The 22263-nt window shown below is 40.1% G+C and overlaps 1 protein-coding gene across 4 annotated transcripts in view; it reads left to right on the plus strand.

Moving 5' to 3' along the window:
- CABIN1 (calcineurin binding protein 1) overlaps positions 1 to 22263 on the plus strand; it is a 122864-nt gene that overhangs the window by 52708 nt on the left and 47893 nt on the right. For all 4 annotated transcript variants that reach the window (XM_075041633.1, XM_075041635.1, XM_075041634.1 and 1 more), the window contains exon 30: positions 1923 to 2036. In XM_075041633.1, the coding sequence (XP_074897734.1) occupies positions 1923 to 2036 (114 nt within the window). The remainder of the gene's footprint in view (positions 1 to 1922; positions 2037 to 22263) is intronic.

Consider the following 22263-nt stretch of genomic DNA (forward strand, 5'->3'; position numbering starts at 1 on the left):
TATTTTTGCTGGATTCTGATTTTATTCAAAAAAGGATGACTTTCACAGAAGACCAGATTTTTGTAGGTTCTTTTCTGGTTTGTATTTTCTTCTGTACGTATTTCAAAGTATTTTGCAGGCTTAAGTTAACAGGATTACAGAAATACATGTTACAAATGAAATACCATAGGAAAAAGTTAGTATACAGTTAAGTTTATATACTTTGCTTGCTTCATTCTTAATTAAATTTGACACTCAGTGATAATAATTAAATTTACTGGTTCCCCTGACTAGCCAGAAAGTGCCTGGTGATGTTTATGAGTGAACATGTATTTGTTCCATACCAAAAGAAAACTATCCAAATCCCCTCGACTGTCTTACACTATAATCATGAAGGTCCTATATAAGTACCTACATCAGCTCTCTGAATGAAGGATTTTTGATATCCGTAAATATCTGGTTAGTATTTCCAGTGTTCAGTGCTCTTACATATGAATCCATAATCAGCATTTTGCTAGAGGGGATGCTCTAATTCTGGTAAGACATTGGAGATTTCTGCACGATTACTGTCATTAGGACAAAAGCACTTATGATTGAGCAGGGCTTTTACTGTTTCACCAGAGTCTTGTAAAGAAAATAATCTGGAAGACAGGGTAAGAACTTTGCTAATACCCCCCCCCCCCCAAAAAAAAAAAAAAAAAAGATATTACAACTGGAATATACTTCTTGGATGGACGTAATTTAATCATTTATGATTCACAGAAGAATATTTCCAGCCCACAGAACACAAATCATTATTCAACATTCTCATTTGTCTCTATGAACCAAACATCTCCTTCTTTATCTGCTCTGTAGTGAAGTTGTCTCTAAAAAAGCCAGTGTAATGCAACTCAGATGCTACTTTCTAATACTGAAATAAAAAATGAAGTAAACCAAAACTTCCATCAGTGAAACCTTACAATTAATAATTGTCCCATCTGTTAGTAATGTTTTGCCTGGAGCCAACAGCTGTCCCTAGTTCTCAACTACACAAGAGATGTTCATGCACTGAACTCTTAGAGGGATGCTTTTATGAATTTTTGATTGTTGTCTATCATTTGGTCTCCTGCTGATACTTTCTTGTTAACTCATTGAGCGTTATTAACCAAATTTGATGACAGGCACGGAATTTTCCAGAGAGGTTAAGTGAAATTACATGGAGGGCAACGGCGGGGTAGAGGTAAAAGGCCTGAATGCACCACCCCGCTAAAAGAAGGCTGCAGTTTAAGCCTAAAGGTGCCTCTTCTGCTAAGCCTGGGTGCTGGCAGCTATGCCTCACAGGTAGTTAGCTCTAGGGAAGAGCTGCGGGATGGCTTCCAGAGTGTGTGTGTGGGGAAACTGGAGGGACTGAGGGATAGGGGAGGGCTGGGGGAGGCAGCGAGGGGCCTTGTGTGTGGAGAAACGCTGCAGGATACCCAGGACAGCGAGTTCCACTGTTTGCTTAGAAACTTTATATTTTTATATATAAATTATTTTATATTGAGCATTAAAATTCAGCTTTTAAAAAAAAAAATTAAGGTGTTTTAAATATACCTGTAGTTTAGGTTTCTGTAGGTGATAGGAGATGGAGGGTGGATCTCAATGAAATGAGGACAGGTTAAAAAAAAAATGAGAAAGCAAAACTTGATGATATGAAGCTGGATTCAGCAGCTGTAGGGGACTGACTAGTCTGCTGGGGCTGATCAGTCTGGATGCTTGCTCTGAGAAGCAAGCTGGCTTCTCTCTCCTGAGGGATGGCTTCTCCAAATCACATGCCTGTACAAATACTGTCGGAAGCAGCTATGTAGAAAATGAGAAATGACAATGCAGGTTAATAAATAAAAGCAAGTGAGCACTTTGTAGTTCTACCTGTGGTGGCCTTTCTGTCCCCTGCCTGCAACTCACCTACCCCGTTTTGTCCACAGAACCTGCAGTGGGCCCGCGACGTGCTGCTGGGCAGCGGGGTCCCCTGGCAGCAGCTGAAGCACATGCCTGCACAGGGCCTATTCTGTGAGAGGAACAAGACAAATTTCTTCAACGTAAGTTTATACAGCTGATAAACACACCCGTACTTTCTCAGCCATCATCTTAACACCTGTTTCTCATTTGAAAAGTTTGCAAAGGGACGGTAATGTGAAATTCAGCAAAGGCGCATTAAACAAGCCATGAATGGCTAAAGGAAAGGCAGAATCGTATTACAGAGATATTTACTGGGATTTTCGTCTCTTGAAGGGAACCACTTTAGAAGGATTATTTTCAATGAGCTTGAAAACATGGGGAGACAAGCACCAACATTTCTTAGTTATGCATCATTTACCATATACTTGATGGTTAAGCCCTCTATAAAAATTCTAATTCTGTTCATCTTAATTATCCTCTTGTTTACTGTTTCTCAACTAGACTTGCAATTCTCATGACAAAAAAATAGTGCTGGTTGCTCTAAGAAATTTCCAGAGTTGGAAGGAGCTTTCTTGTATTCAGCTTTTGTAGCGTGGCTCAGCAGAAAGAGTATTTCCAAGTCCAACGGTGTAGTAGCAGCACTGTCGTATAGATGGTCCCTGTGTCTGTGATATCTTCTAGCCCACAGGGGTGTCTGTGCCTCTCAGTGACATGGGACACAGAATACTTCTGAGACTTACATGAGCATTTATCTATCAAATTCCCTGCTGTGAATACAACTTAAAACATTGCTGTTGTCTCCAGTATCTCTGGCTTTTCTGTGGTATGTTCTAGGGTTTTGTGCCTTCTGCTCTTTTGTGATAGGATTCTGTAGCTGTTTTGTGGCTTGCAATGTGTGGTGAGAACCTGGAGATGTTATGTTTGTCTTTCTGGACTGTGTAGCTGTTACATGGTTGCTAACGATGGCAGTGACAGAAGGTTATGTCTCTGCTTTCCCATCCAGTGCTTCTGTTTTAATATTTTAATTGTGAAATTTATTTCCATTTTGTATCTGTTAACATCTATCTTCAGTTTTGCTGTATGTTGTGTTAATTAGCACTTCTGTGCAAACTTCTGTTAAGTATAAGGTAAGTGCTCTTCTCTGATTATATTCCCTCGGATGGGTTGAACAACTAAGGAATACTGACAATGGTTCAAAATTGTATCGTGGATCAGTTTGTAAAAAGAGCTTCTATGTCATTCCATCTTTCTGGATATAAGTTTTGATTAACAAATACTTTAAGCCTGATAGGGTATAGATCAAACAGTTGTGACCTGATTGATGACTATGTGGCTTTGTTCTGGTTATTTCCCTGCAATATCTGCCTGCTTTCCTTACAAGAATCCTGCAGTGTGATTAACACTTCAAGCTGGTGAATACTTTGGCTCAGATCCAGATAACGCAAGTATTCACATAGAAGTTAATGAAATTATTCAACATGCTTCAAGTGAAGTGCGAACTTTGCATGATCAAGGCTGACTTGTTCATCATTGCAGGGTTAAGTGTCAAGAGTATCCAATGTTTTCATGTATGAGGACGATGAGCAGTAAGTAGGGAAGTGAGCAGTATGTATAAGGGAGTGTTTCTACTTGAAAACGTGAATCACCACATTAAGAGAGATCAATGGTTGACCTAAATCGTGTCTAGTTTTTGAATACTAATGTTAGATAATTTAATTTAAAGGTAGATTCCATTGTATCCCTAGGTGGATGTTTCCAGCATTATTTCAAAAAATAATCATTCCTTATTCTGCATATTGATCTTTTTATACTCTGAAGGACGAAAAGTGCTAGTATGGGTACTAGACAGCTGTATAATAATTCTATTTTGTAAATCAAGAAAAACTTAATTCCTATAATTTAATATTATTAATTTTCTTTAATAAGAAGTAAAATACACTTTGACAGAAAAGAGAACCTTCCACAAAGGGTATATGCTAGCCCAGTGCAATATATTGGCAATACTGTTAGAAAAGAGAAAAGATGTGTGAAAATTACATTCTCAGCTTGAATGTGGGTCTGCCAACAGATGAAGACAATGTTAGTCTAGAGTCTTCTATGGAGTCTGCTGCTGCCAGGCTTGAGAAATTTCAGTTCGGGGACTCAACTCCAGTGTGTCTCAGCTATAGCGATAGCATAACTAGCACATGGAGTGCCTCAGACAGCGAAACAACGTGTTGAGGCTTTTGTGAATTGGTGCTAACATCTTGATTTATTGCTGCATGCGTGTAGGTTAGTCTTCCTGTTAACAGGTACAGTGTACGCTATGAGTTTAGCATGGTAAAATATTTTGGTGGTCTCATTTTCTACCCAGCTATATTTTCAAAATCCTCTTCAAGTAACACTCTGTGTGGAACATGTGGCAATAATCCAGTACAGATGACACAGATATAGCACAGTGAGAAAATCCAGATCCAAGAGAGAAAGAGCTACAAGTGCCCATGTAAAAAAGCTGTTAGTGTCATCTGACATTCCAGAATTGGACAAACCTAAATCTGTGAACAACTTGGAAAAAAATCTCTCAACACTGTGTTGACCTTGTCTGGGTTAAACCTCAACTAGTTTGTTCTCATGCAAAGCTCCTAGCCAGGCAGTGGGTAAGCAAATGTACTGCACCATCTGGGTCAGTGCTCAGAATACAGACTTGTGTGTCATCCATTGCATACAGATGGTGTTAGAGCCCACTGTCCCAGCTAGTGTCTTCATATACAGAGTCGGATGATAAAACAGAAATTACAGAGCTCTACAAAAGTAAGTAGTCGCATCTAATCTTAGAAATTAAATGGCCAACCTTAAGATTTTCTAAGCTTATTAATGTCCTCCGGGGTTATTTTCAAGAGAAACACTTTGCCTGAAGTGTTTATTTGCTTCCATGAAATGCATTTGGTTTTATTTTTGAAAACTCTTTGGCCTTCATGATACAAAAGAGTTAAATGAATGTCTAAGTGGCTTTCTGTACATACTTTACTATTGAAATACCTTTTTCTTCTGGGGCAAGTGGCACTAGTGTTTTTAATCTCTTGTGCAGAAGATTCAGGGTTGTTGAAATTATAGCTGACTCAGTTTTATAAGTACAAACAACAGTGTGCAACAGAGAAAGCTAGCAGCTCAAAGACAAGCAGGGACTGTGCCAGCCTGCTCCTCCCAGACATTTTATAAATCATGTATACTCCTAGTAGAATTATTTATGAAATGTTTATGATAGCACTCTATGAAAAGAAATAAACCTGGGTAAAGCTGTCTCCTGTTAAATTTTACTGCAGAACTGCTGGTCTGAATCTGTGTGTCATGGTCTGTTGTCTAATTTGTTAGCTGTCACTCAGCTGCAACCGAAATCTCTTTGAATTCATTTTTTACTGTCTTCAGAATGAGCAAAAAAGGCATGTTCACTTAGCCCTAATTTCTTGTTGTTTGACATATTAGAATAATGTCAGGATGCATAAAACTTACCTTTTTTGGTTTTAAGAAAAAAAAATTGCTAACTGCATTATGGTACCTGTTTGTTTCCCAAACAGAAAAGAATGGCCCTGATTTTCTAGGACCAGAGGTTTTTGCATGTTGACGGCCCTGCTAGCGATGGCGGTCATTGTATGAATGATTACTGCAGTTAGACTTACAGGAGTTTCAGCTGCATTGCTATAAATGAATACCAAATATTTTTTGTTTGGCCATTTACACGTTTCTCTATAACTGCATGTACAGGTACACTCTAGCTTTTCTCCTCTATCTCTGTGTGTGTGTGTAAATATAGAGAGACTTTTTTTTTTTAAGAGGGCTCCAGGATGGTTTCTATAGTAACTAAATTAGACATTAATTCACCAGAAGAGGAAAAATAATCACAAAACATTGCTTTATATAGTAGGGAACTTTTTTTGTATATTCAGATTTCATGCCACTATTAATAAAACAAAGTTAAACTTTGTGCACAGATGATGGGTATTCATCAGTCTGTGGGTGGGTGGTGATTGTGGAAGAAGCGTTTTGATGGTTGAGCTCAGTGTACCAGTAACTTCTCCATATGGTTTAATATACAGTATTTGTATTTTCCTGGCACATCTTCTGTGGTAATAATAATAATCTGTTGTAACAAAGATCGTGATGTCCATCTTTGGTAACTGTTCCCCACATATGAAAGCTGTGCATGCAAACAATATACTATAATGCAGGCATTCATGTGCATGAAGTCTTGCTGCAAACTGTTAAGGATAATTGTTCTATTTTTAACTCCAAAAGAAACACAGTATGTTTATTCTCTGCTGTGTATTCCTGAAGCTTTTCATTCTGTGGTCTGAGTAATCAGGGTCAAATTAAGGTAGCAGCATCCACTGGGAGTCAGACGCTGAGAGAGCGCAGTGATTTCACTTTAATTAGCCATTGTTCATACCAGGTGTGACTGGGTGCTGGCAGGAGACTTCTGCTGTGCAGAACTGCAAGTTCTGGACACTGAGTAGTTGAAGAATAAAGTCTAAGTTTAGTGCTGCAGGGCTCTAGAGGTAGTTCTTATTATAGCATGGTGATAACCAGTGGGTGCTTCCTCTGTCGCTCTCCCTGCATAGCAGGTTCTTTCCCTAGTTGTGTTTCAGGTTAAGAGTTACGTCTCTCTGTCTTACCAGAGAAAAGTTGTTTCTGAAAAGGAGAGCAAGGTGCAAGGGCTGACTCTGTTTTGGGATTCTGTACAACCAAAGCCATACAGGTGAATTTGAGATGTAGGAAAGAAGGTTGTTCTGAAGTCCCTAGTATACGGGGCTGTTGAGGAGAAAAAAGGCAACATGCCTCAGCTTTCCCAGAAGCTGGGCAATTGTATCAAGGAAGCTTGCCTCCATTGTTTTTATACCTTTCCTTAGACATACATTACTGGTCACTGTCAGAAATGCGGTACTGAGTGAGTATATGGGATTTTCTTTTGATCTGATACAGCCATCTTTTGTTTCTCTCCCAGCTCCTGAAGTGTAACCTTAGCATTAATGATTCCCATGACTTGAATTAAAATTAAACATTTGTTACAGATTTTAATGTCTCTAATAGAGAAAACTGGATATATATCATGGAAGGGAAGAAGGAAATCCTTAGGGTGGTCTGAACCTATTCTAGACATTTGTTCTGCCCAGTCTGAGGTTGCCACTAATGTTGACCTGACGAACCCCCAAATACCACGCAGGGCCAAGGGCAGCTCTTCAAGGCTGATTGTGGCAACTTGACTGAAGCCTCAGGTTCAGTGTTTCCTACCATGTACTGGAAAACTGAAACTGGAGGCAACAGCAGACTAAAATCACCTTCCTAGAACTTTTACTGCTCTGCTTTCCTTCCTGTCCTTGGCTGGTGATAAATCTGAGTTACCCTCCTCCTGCTCATGGTTGGTGTGTGTCTTTTCAGTTGGCAAATGTGCTTACAGCTCCTAGACATCTGCTATATGGAACATGAGTCTTCTGAGAAAAATAGTGCCATTTGAATCAGGTTGGGGAAAGAGGAAAGAACTTGAAGAAACTTACTGTGTTTCCATGTGAGTTGAGATTTTGTCTCAGTGTGGTGAGAGTTTGAGTTTAATAATGGCTCTAAGAGAATTAATGGTTGTGTTTTAGCTTGATCATGATTGGTTGCAACTTTCTGAAAAAATGTTGGTCTTTTTAGTGCTTCTGACACTTTGTGTGAAAATGAGTATGAGAGGTTGCCAACTGAAGTTTAAAAAAAAAAAAAAAAAAAACCCCACAAGTGACATCCCAGAAATCACAAGGGTTTAGTTATTCAATTTTGCCCTTCTTGCTTCTGAGTGTTTTAGATGCCATTTTTATGCAACAACAAGGGAACAGAAACCATAAAGGAATCATTTAAAAAAAAAAACAAAAAACAACAGATTTTTTTATTCCAGCAACTAGATAACACTTGAAACCAGTTATTAGACTTAGTACCATTTAATAGGCAGTATATTATATATATATTAAAAAAGTGTCTCGAAGAGGTGACCTCCAGCATTAACACTGACCTTCTGTGTAGTTGCATAAAACGAAATAATAACGATACCATAACGACAACACATGTTAATAGCCTAATATTTTTATGCTTCTTTTTTTCTTTTTTGTGCTTGTGGTAGGCAGATGGGGCATCTGGTTAGAGGATAGTTAAATCCCTACCTACTTTAAAAGATAGAATTGTCTTTAATCTTTTCAGGAGATGGACATATTGTAGCCATGAAATATGTGTGTTTTCACTGTGCAGGAAATAGGCCCTGAAAGAGTGAGCTTTCTGCTTTGTAAAAGTGCCGTTCAGTAAATGCAGATTCTTCCTGCCAGCTTTCTACTGACTGTGAAGTATTTGGATGTTAAGTAAAAAACATTTCCCTGCTATGTATTTTCTTCTTGTGCTAGGAAGAGCAAGCTACTTTATGAAATGATTTGACAATTTAGAAACTAGGAGTGTCAGCAGCGTGCTGGTGTGCTGTAAGGAGGCACTATGCTGCAGGGAATCTTTGCTGCAGAGGTGCTTGTGTGAGCCGAGGCTCTATGGGTCATCCAGTACCTCTCCTTAAGAAGAAATAACGGGGGCCTTGCTGTACTGCATTGGAGATATGTTGGAGGAGCTAACATGCTGCCTGCCTGGCCTGCTTCCTCAGTAATTTTAACTAGCATTTCATCGCTTTTCCTACGTTCCTGAATAATGTCATTATAAAACTATTGTTCTTCATCTGTGTGAGGAAACCATTTCTGGTGTGGTGAAGACATACTTGTGTGGAAAGCTGCTGAGGAATAAATAAAAAACCCTCCAGAAGTCTCTTCTGAGCCAAATGATTGTATAATCCTATGCCTTGATTTGTAAATAGTCAGCTGTATAAATGGCAGGTGTTTTGTGGTTATAGTATAAGCTAAAGTTTGGAAGGTTGAAGAGTGAATCCAAATCAGTGTCTTCCCATCCTCTGTTCCTTGTTTTTCTTCCTTTTTGGTCTTTGTTACTTTTCTCCACTTCCCTCCACTATATCTCGTGTGGAGCAACACCATGTCACAGGTATGGTGCTCCCAACACCCATCATTGAATATCCATTGAGCTACAGGATAGAGGAACTTGTACTGAAAAAATCATTGTCTCACCTGCTTGCAGATTCAGGAAGGCATATTTGCATTGATTAAATATAATTCATATATACAAGGCTATTTTTGCATCAAGTCTAGAAACTTTTTTTTTTAATGAATGCTTAAATTTTTGATAAGTTGGTTCATTAAAATGCATAATGAGGTGATAGCCTGGCCCTTCTCAAACCGTGACTGAAAGTCAATTTTAGAAAAGTGAATGTATGGAAGAGAATTAGTTTTCTCTGACTCCATTAAATTTACTCATCTTAATGTCTATGTTTGAAACAGGCAGATATTTTCTGTGTGGAAAAAGGTAGCTTTTCGAGAATCCGCATATTTTAGTCAAGTAAGGATGTTAATTTCCATTGTTTTTCTTGTCTAGCATGGCAAGTGGCTTCCACTGGAGGAAGGGGAAGTGGGAAATTGTGATATTAGTTGCCCCTACAATAAGAGTAAAAATTTCATTATTTCTTTTCTGACTTCACCCTTGATAGTTGTTCTTTTGCCAGTAGCAAGCCGTTTTCCTTCTTTGTCCCCCCTTTTTTTTTTTCAATTGTAAAGTTAATGTAATTCTACTCATACATCTCCTGCCCAGATTTTCTAATGTTTTAATTGGAAGAATGCTTTTAGTAGGTACAAAGGAGTTTGTTCTCTCATTCTCTCTCACTTGCTCTCATGTGCGCTCACTCTCTTATGCAACCTTAATACCAACTCTGAAAACAAAGGTAAGCAAGGAGTTAACTGTGCAAGTGAAACTTTCATAGTGATTGGATGAAGACCAGAAACCAAGTAAGCAGTGAAGTCTTAAAGTTGCCTATAAAAAGCTAGATAACTTTTTCAACCTCTGCCCAACATGTTATTTACAGTTCTTCACTCCATCCTCTTGGAAAAACAGAACTCATCAGTGAAAAATGTCCATCGTTCACAGAGTTTTCTGTCTCAATATATACACTCTGTTCTTTCTGGCTAACTTTGCAGGCTTCCAAGACCCAGCTAGTAAAGATGCCAATAAATCTAAATCCCTGGAGATACAAGCATGGGGTTTTGAACTGTCGTTTGTGCCAGTGGATATTAAACAGCTATTTTTTTCCATTCTGTTTCCCTAGGAAAAGTTTCTTCTTTTGTTGAGTAGATTAGTTTTCTAGATGAAGGTAGACTAGGGAACAAATAACCATGAAATAAATGAAGATACAGCTTTGTAGAAGAGAGATTGTCATGGAGGTTGTAGTGTGCCATTGTCATGGAGGTTGTAGTGTGTTACAGGACATAAGGCAGTTTTAAAGCTGGATCTTAAAAGTTTTAACAGTAACCATTTCACCCACTCTAAACAGTATTTGAAAGGCGCAGGCTTGCTGGAAGAGTGTCCTTTTACAAATGTGTAATGAATAAATCCATAATTTGATTTTTCCATCTGCCAGCTGTGTATCACATATGGATGAGAGAGCTACCTTTAGATACCTAGTGGGGTTAGTTTTAAGCCTAGGTTAGGTTCTTTCCTTTTAAAAAAATCTAAATAGGATTTTTAAAAAACTAAATAGATTTTTAAATACAGTAAGAGAGCAGAGTTTTAAAGGTGATGAGCCATGAAAGGTCTTTAAAATACATGTATTTTAATATTATATGTCTGCTATGTGGTTATAAGACTAGTTTTTGCATTTTCTTATTATGAGTTATTTATCCTAGTTTTATTATAGAAATAAATGGCAAGAACAGTTACATCAGTGTACACTGTTGCGTAAACAAAACAAACAAAACCAGCAAAGAGGAAATTTCAAATCTTAGAAGAAGATCGTAAGACATGAAATTGAATCTTTTTAATTAGCTGTCATTAACATTTTCCTTTCCCTTACAAATTCCTATAGGCTCTGACTGAAAGCTTTGACAGAACTCCTTTTAGTATCAATGCGTAAAGTTAACACAAGTGTGTTGAACAGGCAAATAGTATGAATGTGTCTGAAGTCATACCTCGTCTTTAAATACCCTCTCCTTTTGTTCTAAAACTGATAGCATTACTCTGAGGAACATAAATTTAATGGATATATAGCCAGAATCAAGACATACTCAGAGCAATTTTCTTCAGCGCTTTTTTTCTTAGGTGAAACTATGTGTGATATAACCAAGATGAAGTATGTTTCTTCTTAGTGAGCTGTTTCTACCAGTTGTATGTCAGGAGGATTCTGTGACATTAATCAAGGCAGTTTCCTCTTCTATGTATTTAATTTTGTAGATATTTCCAGGACTGCTTTTGAGGTAGATATCAGACTGTATCTGATCTTGCTCAGTACAGCACTTGTCTGTTCCGTATTCCAGGTATGACAGATTTTTTCGTTCCTGTATCTTGTCTGTGTAAAAATACCAATCTCACCCTGAAGGTTAAAGGAGCCAAATGGCAGTAAGTGAATATAAAACCAGCTACCATCAGACAAACGGCTCATACTACCTTTCTGAAACCCTGTGACAATTTCATTCTGCACCTGTGATGGTTTTAATTTACCTGGCATTATGGTGATTTATTATAACTTTCATCCTTATAGAAAGACAAAAATTAATAGTGAAATTATTTTATTAAAGCAGCATATTTCATGAGAAATATTTCTGGAATTACAGTTCTCAGCAGAAGGATCAAAGTATTTTTTGTGGATGTACATTGCCTTAGTGTAAAAATGAAAACAGAATAATGTGGGATGAGAGCAGCATGATACAAGTCCATGTGTACATCTGTGCAAGTGGATAGCATTTATAGATAAAAATTTTTAATTTAATGGCTACAGCAGGATATAATTGGCCAAATTAAAAAGGCTAAGATGGAGAAGGTAAGATGGCAGATGATGATAGGTAAGAACATGTTTTGTTGTTGTGCAGTAGCTAGTGTATGATGAACGGTTTGCTAGCTGCCTGCAATATCACTGCGTGGAGCTTAGATGAAGATACTGAAGCAGGAGTTCTCTGAGTAATAGTACTCCATCTTTGGCAAAATTCCTAAAGTTAGAGGAGTAAAAATGTTGAATATTGTATAGTGTATTATTGTTCCAGACTGTTTGGCTCCTGTGGAGGAGGTAGGATTTCCTGGCATAATATGAACACTTTTGGAGTTTGCGTGATAGCTACTATGTGAAACAGCAAGGGTTGACCACTTAAACAAGGTGACTTTCTCAGTCTCCTGAAAGGAATTAAAACAAAATATTTGAGTGGGTGAGCAAAAGTAATGAAGTTCATAGTGGTCAGTATTTTAGCTTGCTCCTCTGAACACTCAAATGTATTACTGTGATCCCAGAAGGGAAGTTCCTATAAGAGCTTGAGTGAAAAATGGCTTATTTTGCAGAAGCTTTATGACCTTTGTTCACTTCAATTGCCTACGCTTTGTCTCCACCAGTTTGCTTACTAGCCTCCTGTCAATAAACAGTTTCACAAGTTTGGCTTTTATGAAGTTGTTTAATTTTTCTGTAGGGTAGAGGAAGCAAAATCAGAAAAAACACAAACCTTTCACTTGAAGCACTTCCTAACAATTACTCAGAATGAATTATGAATTTTGCTGGCTATTTGGTTTGCTGACATAGAATAAAAATCAGAATTGAAAACTCCTACCAGGTCATTTTCTATTTAAATCTTTATCTCTTCAGCTGCTCCCTGTGTGTATATTCAAAGTATGTCAGCACTTATACTATGATCGCCTGCTTAGTAGACTGTAACTACTGTGAGTCATTAATATAATGGCGTTTTCTTAAGTATTCAGATGTTTGAGATAATTTAATGAGCTTGGTGTAACAGCTAAAATGATTTCTGGTTACACATGCCTAGTTTGTTCCTCCTGACAGACTGCACTAAGGGTTTAAGAGTATGTGTTGGGGTTTGTTGCTTGTTTTTTCTTAATTAATGCTATAACTATCAATTACAATATTTCAGGGTCACTGAGCTCCTCTTATTCCAGTGATACTGACTCTGAAGTGACTAAAGTATTTCCAGTGGGAAAAATTTGGACAAACCTGAAGACAGGACAGGTTTTTATGTCTATGTAGCTCATCCATGGAGAAGTGTGTAGCCATCCCTAACTCTGTGACACTTCAACACTGTCTTTTATTATGACTGATCTGCCTAATATAAGAGTACATCTGTTTATAATCCATGTATATATCACAGCTAGTGGCAGATTAAGTGTTAAAAAACTTCAATAGAATCATGAAGCAGATTTTAAAAAGAAATACAGATTACAGGCCAATATAGTTGTATAATGAAGGTGGGACTTCTGATGTGAATGCAGTGCAATGATTTCAAAAGCATTTTCTTTGGAGCGTAGGAGAAAATACTCATAACAGGAATGTAAGTGTTGAAGTAAAATGTACATTCCAATTACTTTGTAAGCTGAAATACTGACAGTGGGATGAACTTAATCTTTAAAAATGATATTTGGTGACACATAAAGGTGATATTTTCATGCATGTAATGAAGTAGTTGTTTCAGCAGGCTCAAAAGAAAAAACATCTGGCTTTCTTTGCCCTTAGTCTGACAGCTCTGTACTACAGGTCTTACTGTGAAAATTACTTCCCAACAGGTTTTAGGTCAGGATATTTTCATTGTCATTTTCTTTCCAATAATCAAGAAAGCAAAAGTATTTTTCTGAATTAATTATACTAAAGTAAATGTCGCTTTTGGGACCAAAAAACCCCAACTTTCATTTTTTTTAGCATTTCAAGTAAAATGTGCAACTGTGTATACAGACTGAAGATTTGAAAGTTAAGCTAATTCAAAACAAAGACTGAGATTTTGGAAGCTTAAGCTTTTACCAATTTTTTTTAAAAGTTTTTTTTTAATATTTAAATTGCAACAGCAAATAAGCAATATTGCATATAGTTTGTAAATAAACACTAAGGTATAAAAGTATTAGAAACTGATGAAAATTGAAATTAACAGTAGCTAGTCTTGTTTTTTGTATCAGAATTGATGAGAATGAAAACCTGAACAGTTAGTGTTTGATTGGCACATTTGTTCCTTATTAGTTCTTCCTTTGCACGAATCTTGAACTAAACACGCGGCATCTCCTCTGTATGTTTTATAATGAGATGTTCTTGCTGCTTTGCAAGAACAGCAAAGCAAGAAAAAATATTTGTGAATAATTTTTTTCACTTTAAGCAAATGAGAATTCACCAGTTAGTGCCATATACAGGAAGAGTCTTCAGACTTTGCCCCCCCTAGTTCTTGTGGCCATTGTTGTATGAAGGGCTTTTTTTTGTTTTGTTTTTTTTTTCATCCTAACCTTGCAACAGTAACTCCCCCAAAACAATAGTATATAAAGGAATGAAATTTTTCACCATTTCATAACTGGTCTTCAGTCCTTGCAGCACAATGCATCCATATATTATGTGAGAAAGGAAATACGGTTTTCTCCATCAGGAGCGGGGAACACATAGGAAAATACATCCTGAATGCTTTGTCATCAGTAAAATGGGCTCTGCAGGCAGTGAATTCTTGTCTTGCAGGGATTAACCAGGAGCAACAGTAAAAAGACTTTTTGAGTTTTACTCTGTATGCATGCACATGTGTGTGTGTTTATGTGTATTTTACGAGAAAGAACAGTTATAGTGTTGAAGAACAAAGACTTTTTAAGGCAGAGTAAGAATGAAAGAACTATTATTTTAAAATATATTAGGCAATATAACTAACCTTAATAGGAGAGAAATGTTATCTTTAACAGTGGCTAACTGGCTAGAGGACTTAGTCCTACTCCTGTGACTGAATTCCAAAACTAAGATTTTGGTGAGAAGATAGTAGCATAACGAGATACTAATGCACTTTCTTCAAATATATTGTTAGTTTATTCAAATGTCTTGTAGAAGTATGAAAGCTAAAAAGAATGAAATAATACTTTTGAGTCCAGTCACAGCTATTTTCAATCACAAAGAAAAGAGTGGAAATGAGCTGTAAGATGCATTTGCTGTACTTCAGTGATGAGGGACTGCACAGTGTGTTCGAACTGGAGGGTCTAATGGGCCTTGATCAGGAAACATGTGTGGGTTCTCAGCGTTGCTAGGTTGCGTTACAGAATTTCAAGTGAAGAAATTTACAAAAACCAGTCTTGACTGCTTCAGAGATCATCAGTATCTGGATGAGAAATTTCGGAAAGTCAGTTCCCATGTTGAAATTTAGAAGTATCAACTACCATGTCATAAAAGTTATGATTTCATCTTGTGCCACCTGGCACCCAGGCACTTAGGAAGCAAAAAGATTTGAATTAGGGAAGAAAAGAGGAGACAGACAGACAGAGAGGTCTTAACTGCCTTACACATTTCATGCCCAGAGAGTTCTCAGCCTAGGATTTAGATAATCAGTCAATGTGACCCTGCTGACAAAGTATGGGAGAAAAAGGGAGAATAATTTTAAGCAGAAGGGTGGGTTTCTTCTTTGTAGACTAGTAATCAGTGAGTACTGCTGTCTTTCTGAGATCTTTGCTAGAAATCACAGACAGTATATTCTGGGCACAGCTTTACTGTGACAATGTAGGCAGGTAAACCATTCACATGTAGGCCTATTTTCTGGGTTATTTTGTCACTGTCTTTTCAATATGTCACTTCTCTCCCTTCAAAATCTGACAAGTCTCTGCTTGCTATTTGTGAATAATTGAGCCAGAAAAAAAAATTTCCTGCCTCTGTATGTTCTTAAATCGATAAGGTAAAGCAAAGCAAAGCAAAGTGTCTTTCTTCCTGAAAAGTTCCGTCTGAGAGCTGTCTCCAGTGGCAGACTGAAGCTGACAAAATGAAAGGCCCACCAGGAGATGAGTCTGAATCTGAAGTCTTTTAAGTATGTGGGCAGCAAGGTGAAGACAGCAAGATGATATACCACAGTTTTGTGTTCCAAATCTCCTTTCAGTTTCTCTTCTGCCTGTTGCTACCTTTTGACATATTCCTCTCCTATTTTTCCATTTGCATTTATTATTTCTTCTTCTGTTTGCCCCTTTAAGAACAGCAGTTTAAGCGTAGAGTGTGGACAAATAATTAGGTATTATTTTGCATTTGTCTATAGACAAAGACAGTATATGGTCCATATGAAATCCCCAAAATAAGAGCTTTATCCATAGAAATTCCTGTTCTTAAGAGTAAGTTTGTCAGTTATAAAATAATATCAAATTGGTTAAAATATTCTTTTACAATCAAAGTTGTGGCTTTCAAGCAAAATATTAATTGTCAGAAGGGATTGAATTGCCCTTACTCTTTAAATATTGGAAAGAGACAGGTTTTGAAAAGGTACAGAAGGTCCAGATTTGACACTTGCTGATTTATGTTCCTCTTTGAAATTCAAAGGGCATAAAATTACCTCTTAATAAACAAGAAATATAAACCTGCGTATAAACAGGATAGCATCTTTGGATAACAAAATTGGTGAATATATGAAATGTGAAATATATTTTTCTCCCCTCCCTTCTCTTCACTCTCCTTAACCTCTGTCTTTCTGTTACTTACTGACCACTGTGTGGGTTTAACTTTAGTGCAGGTATGTTGTTGGTTTTGTTGGTAGCAGCCAATTCTGCTGCTCAGCATTAGTGGTCTCCTTACAGTAGTTCCAACAGTGATGGACAAGAGAAATTTGCCTGGAAAATACTTAGATAAGACCACAAAATTTGCTACTCTGGATTAGACTGGGTTTTCCAGGCAAATATTCTGATCTGGTAGCTATTGTTATCTGACTGTTTGCAAGAAGATGAAAAATACCTAAGTTAAAGGAAGCAAATACTGTTGCTGAAGGAAGAATACTTTCTAGTTCTTGCAGGACTTCCATTGCACTGGAAACTTGAGATTACTCTTATCTCTACAAGGAAAAAAAAAAAAGGCTATATATAAGTGAAAACAATGTCCTACTTCCTTAAAAACAAAAGATGAAATCGACTCTTCCTAAGTGGAAATAGAGTTCATGCTAGGATTTACAATGCATATCCTCTGAACTGAAGAAAATAATTTGAAAGTGGAACAGAATTTCAAATATATTGACCTTAACAAACTCATATGCTGTGTTTGCAAGGAAAGCTAGCACCCTTATCTCGACAGTGCAGAGAGGTTTGGAATCTTTCTGAACATTCGTTATTCACCCCAGAACATTTCATCAAGAAATCCCAGTGTGCAAAAGTTAAAAGTGCTTCAACGTGTAAAATCGCTTCCATCTGGCTCCAGGTATTGTGGCACTGGAGAGCGCGGGCTAGAGCTTACATCCCAATAGATGATTCTGGCTGAGATGTTCCTCAAAACTTTCTCTGGTTGTTATTGATTTAAAGGTACAGAAGATTTAAAAAAATAAGGGTGGGGGAGCGCATTTGATGAAATGAGACTCTTAAAGAAGGAAACGTGGACTGAAATATAAACTTGCCACTTTTTAATGGTCTGGAATAGTGCTTTGCCCTCCTCCTTTCCCATCATAAAAACTGAAAGAAGAGCATAGGATATGGTCTTTGAGGATTAACAGTTGCACCTAGGATAATTGTTCTTCTTTCTCAGAGATGGTTTGCTCAACTGACAGTATTCATTATGAGTATTTATTTTTAAAAGGACAAATGTTAGGTCATCTTGTTGACTCTGGGCATGTTTCAAGTTCCCTGTAATTGCTCTATCAGTCTTTTTCCCATCCATCCTTCCTTGCCAAAATGCATAAAGTCACATTGTTTTGTTCCTGTATCACCTAAATTAAGCTGAAAAAGCAGTAGATGTTAGCTGTTTCTACAGCCCTCATTTGCACAGTTTCTCTACCTAATTAAAAAAGAAAATACTCTATCATCTTTTACCCCCAATCAGCCAAAAGATTTGAATAGTGTCCCAAATACTGTGCTGTGTAAAAATAATGAAAGGGCCTTTGATATACATAGTGTTATGTCTGAACCAAGAATGTGGGCGTAATGGTGCCAGCCATCTTCTGCAGCAGCCGTTTCACCAGTGAGCCTGGAGCAGGCAGCAATGGGAGCAGGAGAACCTAAGCCAGAGGTGTAGCTTAGAGGTGTGCTTGTGGGTGCGTGTGAAGAACTTGAGGTTATTTCTGACACGAGCACCGAACACTTACTCCCTTTTTGGGAACACCAAGTAAATAGTTTTACCCACTTTTTGCCACAACCCTACTGCATTTAGGTGTCTCTGTAACTACCTCCCATATCCAGAATGTGGAAGTCCCATGATACGTTGCTCGTTCCCTCAAGTACAGGGGATGCCACTTACACTTCACTGAGCGTCTGTATTTTTTACCTTAGGTAACTAAATTGGAATTCTTTTGCTCAGTAGCACCATAAGTTATGAACACCTGCATGTGCAAAGAGCGCAAAATTCATTCTGCTTGTGATGGTTCAGACAACTGCATAATGTGTGCTGTAGGAGTCTGCAATGCAAACCTGGGAAATTTCATGGTGATTAATAAAAATGCTGATTGAGAGAGGGAAGAATTGGTAAGAAAACTTTGGGATTGGACAGAAACAAAGATAATCTGTGGTGAAAAACATATCCTTTTAAACTCTAAGGAGACAAATTTGTTTCATTAAGTTGGTAATGGACCTTTACCAAATAATGTTTCTATACAAAAGCAAAAATGAATCAGACATGTAGTAAATATTCCAATTAGTGATATTTTTAAGATTTGCTTGTTTGTAAAGCATTTTGAAATCTAGTAAGCATTATTATAATTCTTGTTTACCTTCTATTATCATTTAAAGATGTCTGTGTTCTTGCCGCTTTTTATGGTACCGTGACTGTTCGCTGCAACAGCTAAGAGGTATTAATTAGAAAACAAAATCCGTACATTGCCATGCTTATGGCTTACAGGTGTTTAGTTGTGCAGAGCTTTTATATGACATAATTTCCAATCTAGTGAACATCTAGTCCTTGGGCTATTACCTTTAAACACTTTACGATGTATTTAATTCCAGGTACAACCACCACTTAATTTGCATAAATAAATGACAATACATAGGCGGAAACTCCAGTGCAATAGAGGAGATAGGAGCTCTGCTGTTAACAGTGACTAAATGAGCAGCTGAAAAAGGGCAGGTCAAAAAGATGCCTGTTTGCATAAATATATAGAAAGAAAGTATTCATTTCAGTTCTGTACTTAAAACATAAATCCATGTTACGCAGTCAAAAGAGTAAAGGTTAATGGGTTTTTGAAGTGGTAGTGCCAAAGCTGCATTGTTAATCAGTATAGAATGGGTTATTGCCTTTGGTAGCAAGATGTAAGAGGCAATGAAGAAAGACATGGGTTATTTTAAAGAGCGGTAATGCCCATAGTGAAATCTTAGCTTTAAAACAAAGAAGCGGACTCTTTAAGTGGAGAGATAGACACAGGCTATTGTTGTTTAATGTAATTTTATAACAGATAAATAGGATAGCTGAATTATTCTTTAGCTTTTTTTCAAGATGCTGTTAAGCATAAATATGTGTATATATATATAAAGTATGCAAATAAGTAGGAAGGGGCAAGCTATCTGGGGCTTTCAGTGTGAGAAGCCTGGAATTGATGTGTTAAGAGGAACACAAAGAAATTAAAAGATGGGTGAAAAGTGGCTAAAATCATGGGAAAGAAAGATAATCTTAGCAACTGACTTCTGCAGAGCATATAGGTACTGTCACAGTTGTGGAGCAGGCTATTAAACCTGAGGTGTTAGTAAATAGGATGGATTTTGAGCACTTCAGAATAATCCTAGCAATCAGGAGGGGGGGGGGGAAGAACCAAAACAAACCCCTGCAATGCTTAGGAAGACAAGGAGGAAGTCAAAGCAATTGCCTCTCTTGCAAAAGTGAGAGAAAGGAACAAGTAAAGATAAAGTGTTTAAACTTCTGTGGTGAAGGTAATCAGGAGCAGAGCCTGGATGAGTGGCTGGGAAAAGAAGATAAGTTAGCTGTGCTAAGCTCAGATTGAGAAAGACCAATCAGCCAGTTTATGAGGCAGGATTAGATGGACTGAGGTTGGCAGCGGGCTGGCGCATGTTTTGGGTCTCTTTTAATATAGCATCAACCAAAATCATCGAAAGTAGGGAGAGGGAAGGACAAGGGCAGACCTTTGTTTTCCCCCCTCAAACAGTTTGAGAAAGGGAGAAGGATGTCACGAAAGAGGTGGCACGAAAGGTGCCACCAGCCCCCCTGGCACTGCAGAAGCTGGAGATGGGTTAAACCCCCCCCCAGGACTGGGGGGAGGGGACGAGGTGACAGCATCTAACTACAAGGAAATGGTGTAAGAGGGTTGTCCTGCCCCCGGGTGAAAGGTGTTTCGAAGGGGAGCCCCCGGCGTGTCGCACGTCGCGGGGGCGACCGCCCAGCTGTACTTGCTGCGTGCGGCGGAGGCCCCCGCAGGCACCGAGCAGCCATGGCTGCAGCTGCAGCCGGCGGGGAAGCCGCCTGCGAGGAGGAGGCGGCCGGTGGCAGGAGGCCTCTGCCTCTCCCCTCCGCTCCCAGCACCCCGGCGGGCTCCGCCGGCTCAGCGCTGCGGGGAGGAGAGCGGGGACCCGGCCAGGCTGGAGAAAAATAGGTCAGGAACGGGCCTCCGGTGGCGGCGAGGTGAAGGGCGCTGAAGCGGCACCGGCGGGGTTAAACTGGGTCAGGGAATATTTTGGGAAGGTTCGGCGGACAGGTGGGAGCAGATAACTGGTTTTTATTAATGCTCGCGAACCGACGGGAGCAGCTGTTTACTCACTTGCCCTAAGCGGGATGGCTCGGGGCCAGGCTCGACAATAATCGGGAGCAACATCCTATGTCAAACAAGACCGTCCTCCGGCAGGAGAGCGAGCAAACAGCTCCAGCCCTGCACGCCGCCCCCACTTGCAAAGAAGGAGGCGGTGGAGGGGGGGGGGGTGTGGGTGGAAATTAAATAAATCGATAGCCGCGGCGGCAGGAAATGTAAGGTACGCGGTTTGCAGCGGCCGGGCGCGCTCCGGTGCGAGAGGAAGCGTGAGCGGGGCCGGGGCTCGGCCCGCGCGGTCAGGTGGGGGCGCGGGGGCGGCGCGGCGCGGCGCGGGGGCCCGGGCGGGGGCGGGCGCGCTCGCTCCGGCTCGGCGGGCCGCCGGGGAACTCCGGCGGAGCCAGCCCGCCGCCTCGGTAATGGTGAGTGAGTGAGTGAGTGAGTGAGTGAGTGCGGGGGGGACGGGGACGCCCCGCGCGGGGCGGGTGCGGGAGGCTCGAGGGAAACTTCCACCCACCCGCCGCCGCCGCCGCCGCCCGGCGGGGAGGCCGGGGGGCCGGGAGGGGAAGGCGCCTCTCGCTCGGCGGAGAAAAGGCGGCGGTGCTGCTGGCTGCAGGCAGGGCGCTGGGCTTGCGGGGTGATGCCTCCCCGGCGGGGACAGGCGAGGTGGTGTAGCGAAGTTTGCTTTCTCTCTGCCGGCAGAAGCACAAATAGCTGCCGGCTTCCCCCCCCCCGCCTCCCCCAAATCGTAGGGCGTTTCTCGGCGTGGCGTGCCTTCGCTCCCTCCCGTTCGGCTTGGCCGCGGGTGTTAAAGCCCTTCCCCGAGCAGCTGGTCGTTCCCCGCGGCCGCCGCGGGGAATCCCTTCCCCGGGGCTGGGCGGGCGCCGGGCGCCCGCAGGGTTCACCCCCAGCGCCGAGCGGGCAGCCGGCTGCGATGCGCTCGGGTGACATTTGCCGCCGTGGTTGGGAAATACCTATTCCCTTAGTTTTCGGTTCGCCTTCGGGTAGAGGCTGTGACAGACCTGCTTTTGCTGCGCAGAGGAAAATCCTGACAGCAATGGGGAACGGCGGAGTCGAGAGAAGTTTGGAAGGGGGGGCGAAAGGGTGAGGGATTTTTGTTTTCTTCTGCCTGCATTGTTTGGGATTTCTCGGTCTCCTTCCTCCAGCCCCTTAGTGGGATGAATTATTTAGCACCCTCGTTTTCAATTCAGCCCTAAAGCTTGCAAGGGGAGGCTTTCATGTCTAGAAGGAAAAAGAGATGGTAGGTCTGTAAAAATCACGTCTGGCACAGAGCAGCCCAGCTGTGATCTCTGGCGTGCACTCTGCTGTTCTGCCTACGACAGCCAGGCTCACGCTGGAGATTCCCCTTCTTAACGGTGACCTAACAGAAAAGCCTGTTGTTCAGTATCTATTTTGCATGAGCTACTATGCTGTAGCAGTCACCGCTTCATTCAGCTAAAGGGAGCGAGAGAGAGAGGATAAGAGGATTCCAATTTAATTAGCAGTTTGTTAAAACCAGTCAGCTTTGGTCACATGTTTATAATTTTAGAACGTATGTCTTAATTGCAGTAAATTCTGGTGTTCTGCATAAAGCAAGTGCCACATGCCGTTTGCGGCATTGGCTGTGGCAGCTTCA

This window comes from Buteo buteo, chromosome 11 (assembly GCF_964188355.1).
Source record: "Buteo buteo chromosome 11, bButBut1.hap1.1, whole genome shotgun sequence".
Classification (NCBI taxonomy): domain Eukaryota; kingdom Metazoa; phylum Chordata; class Aves; order Accipitriformes; family Accipitridae; genus Buteo; species Buteo buteo.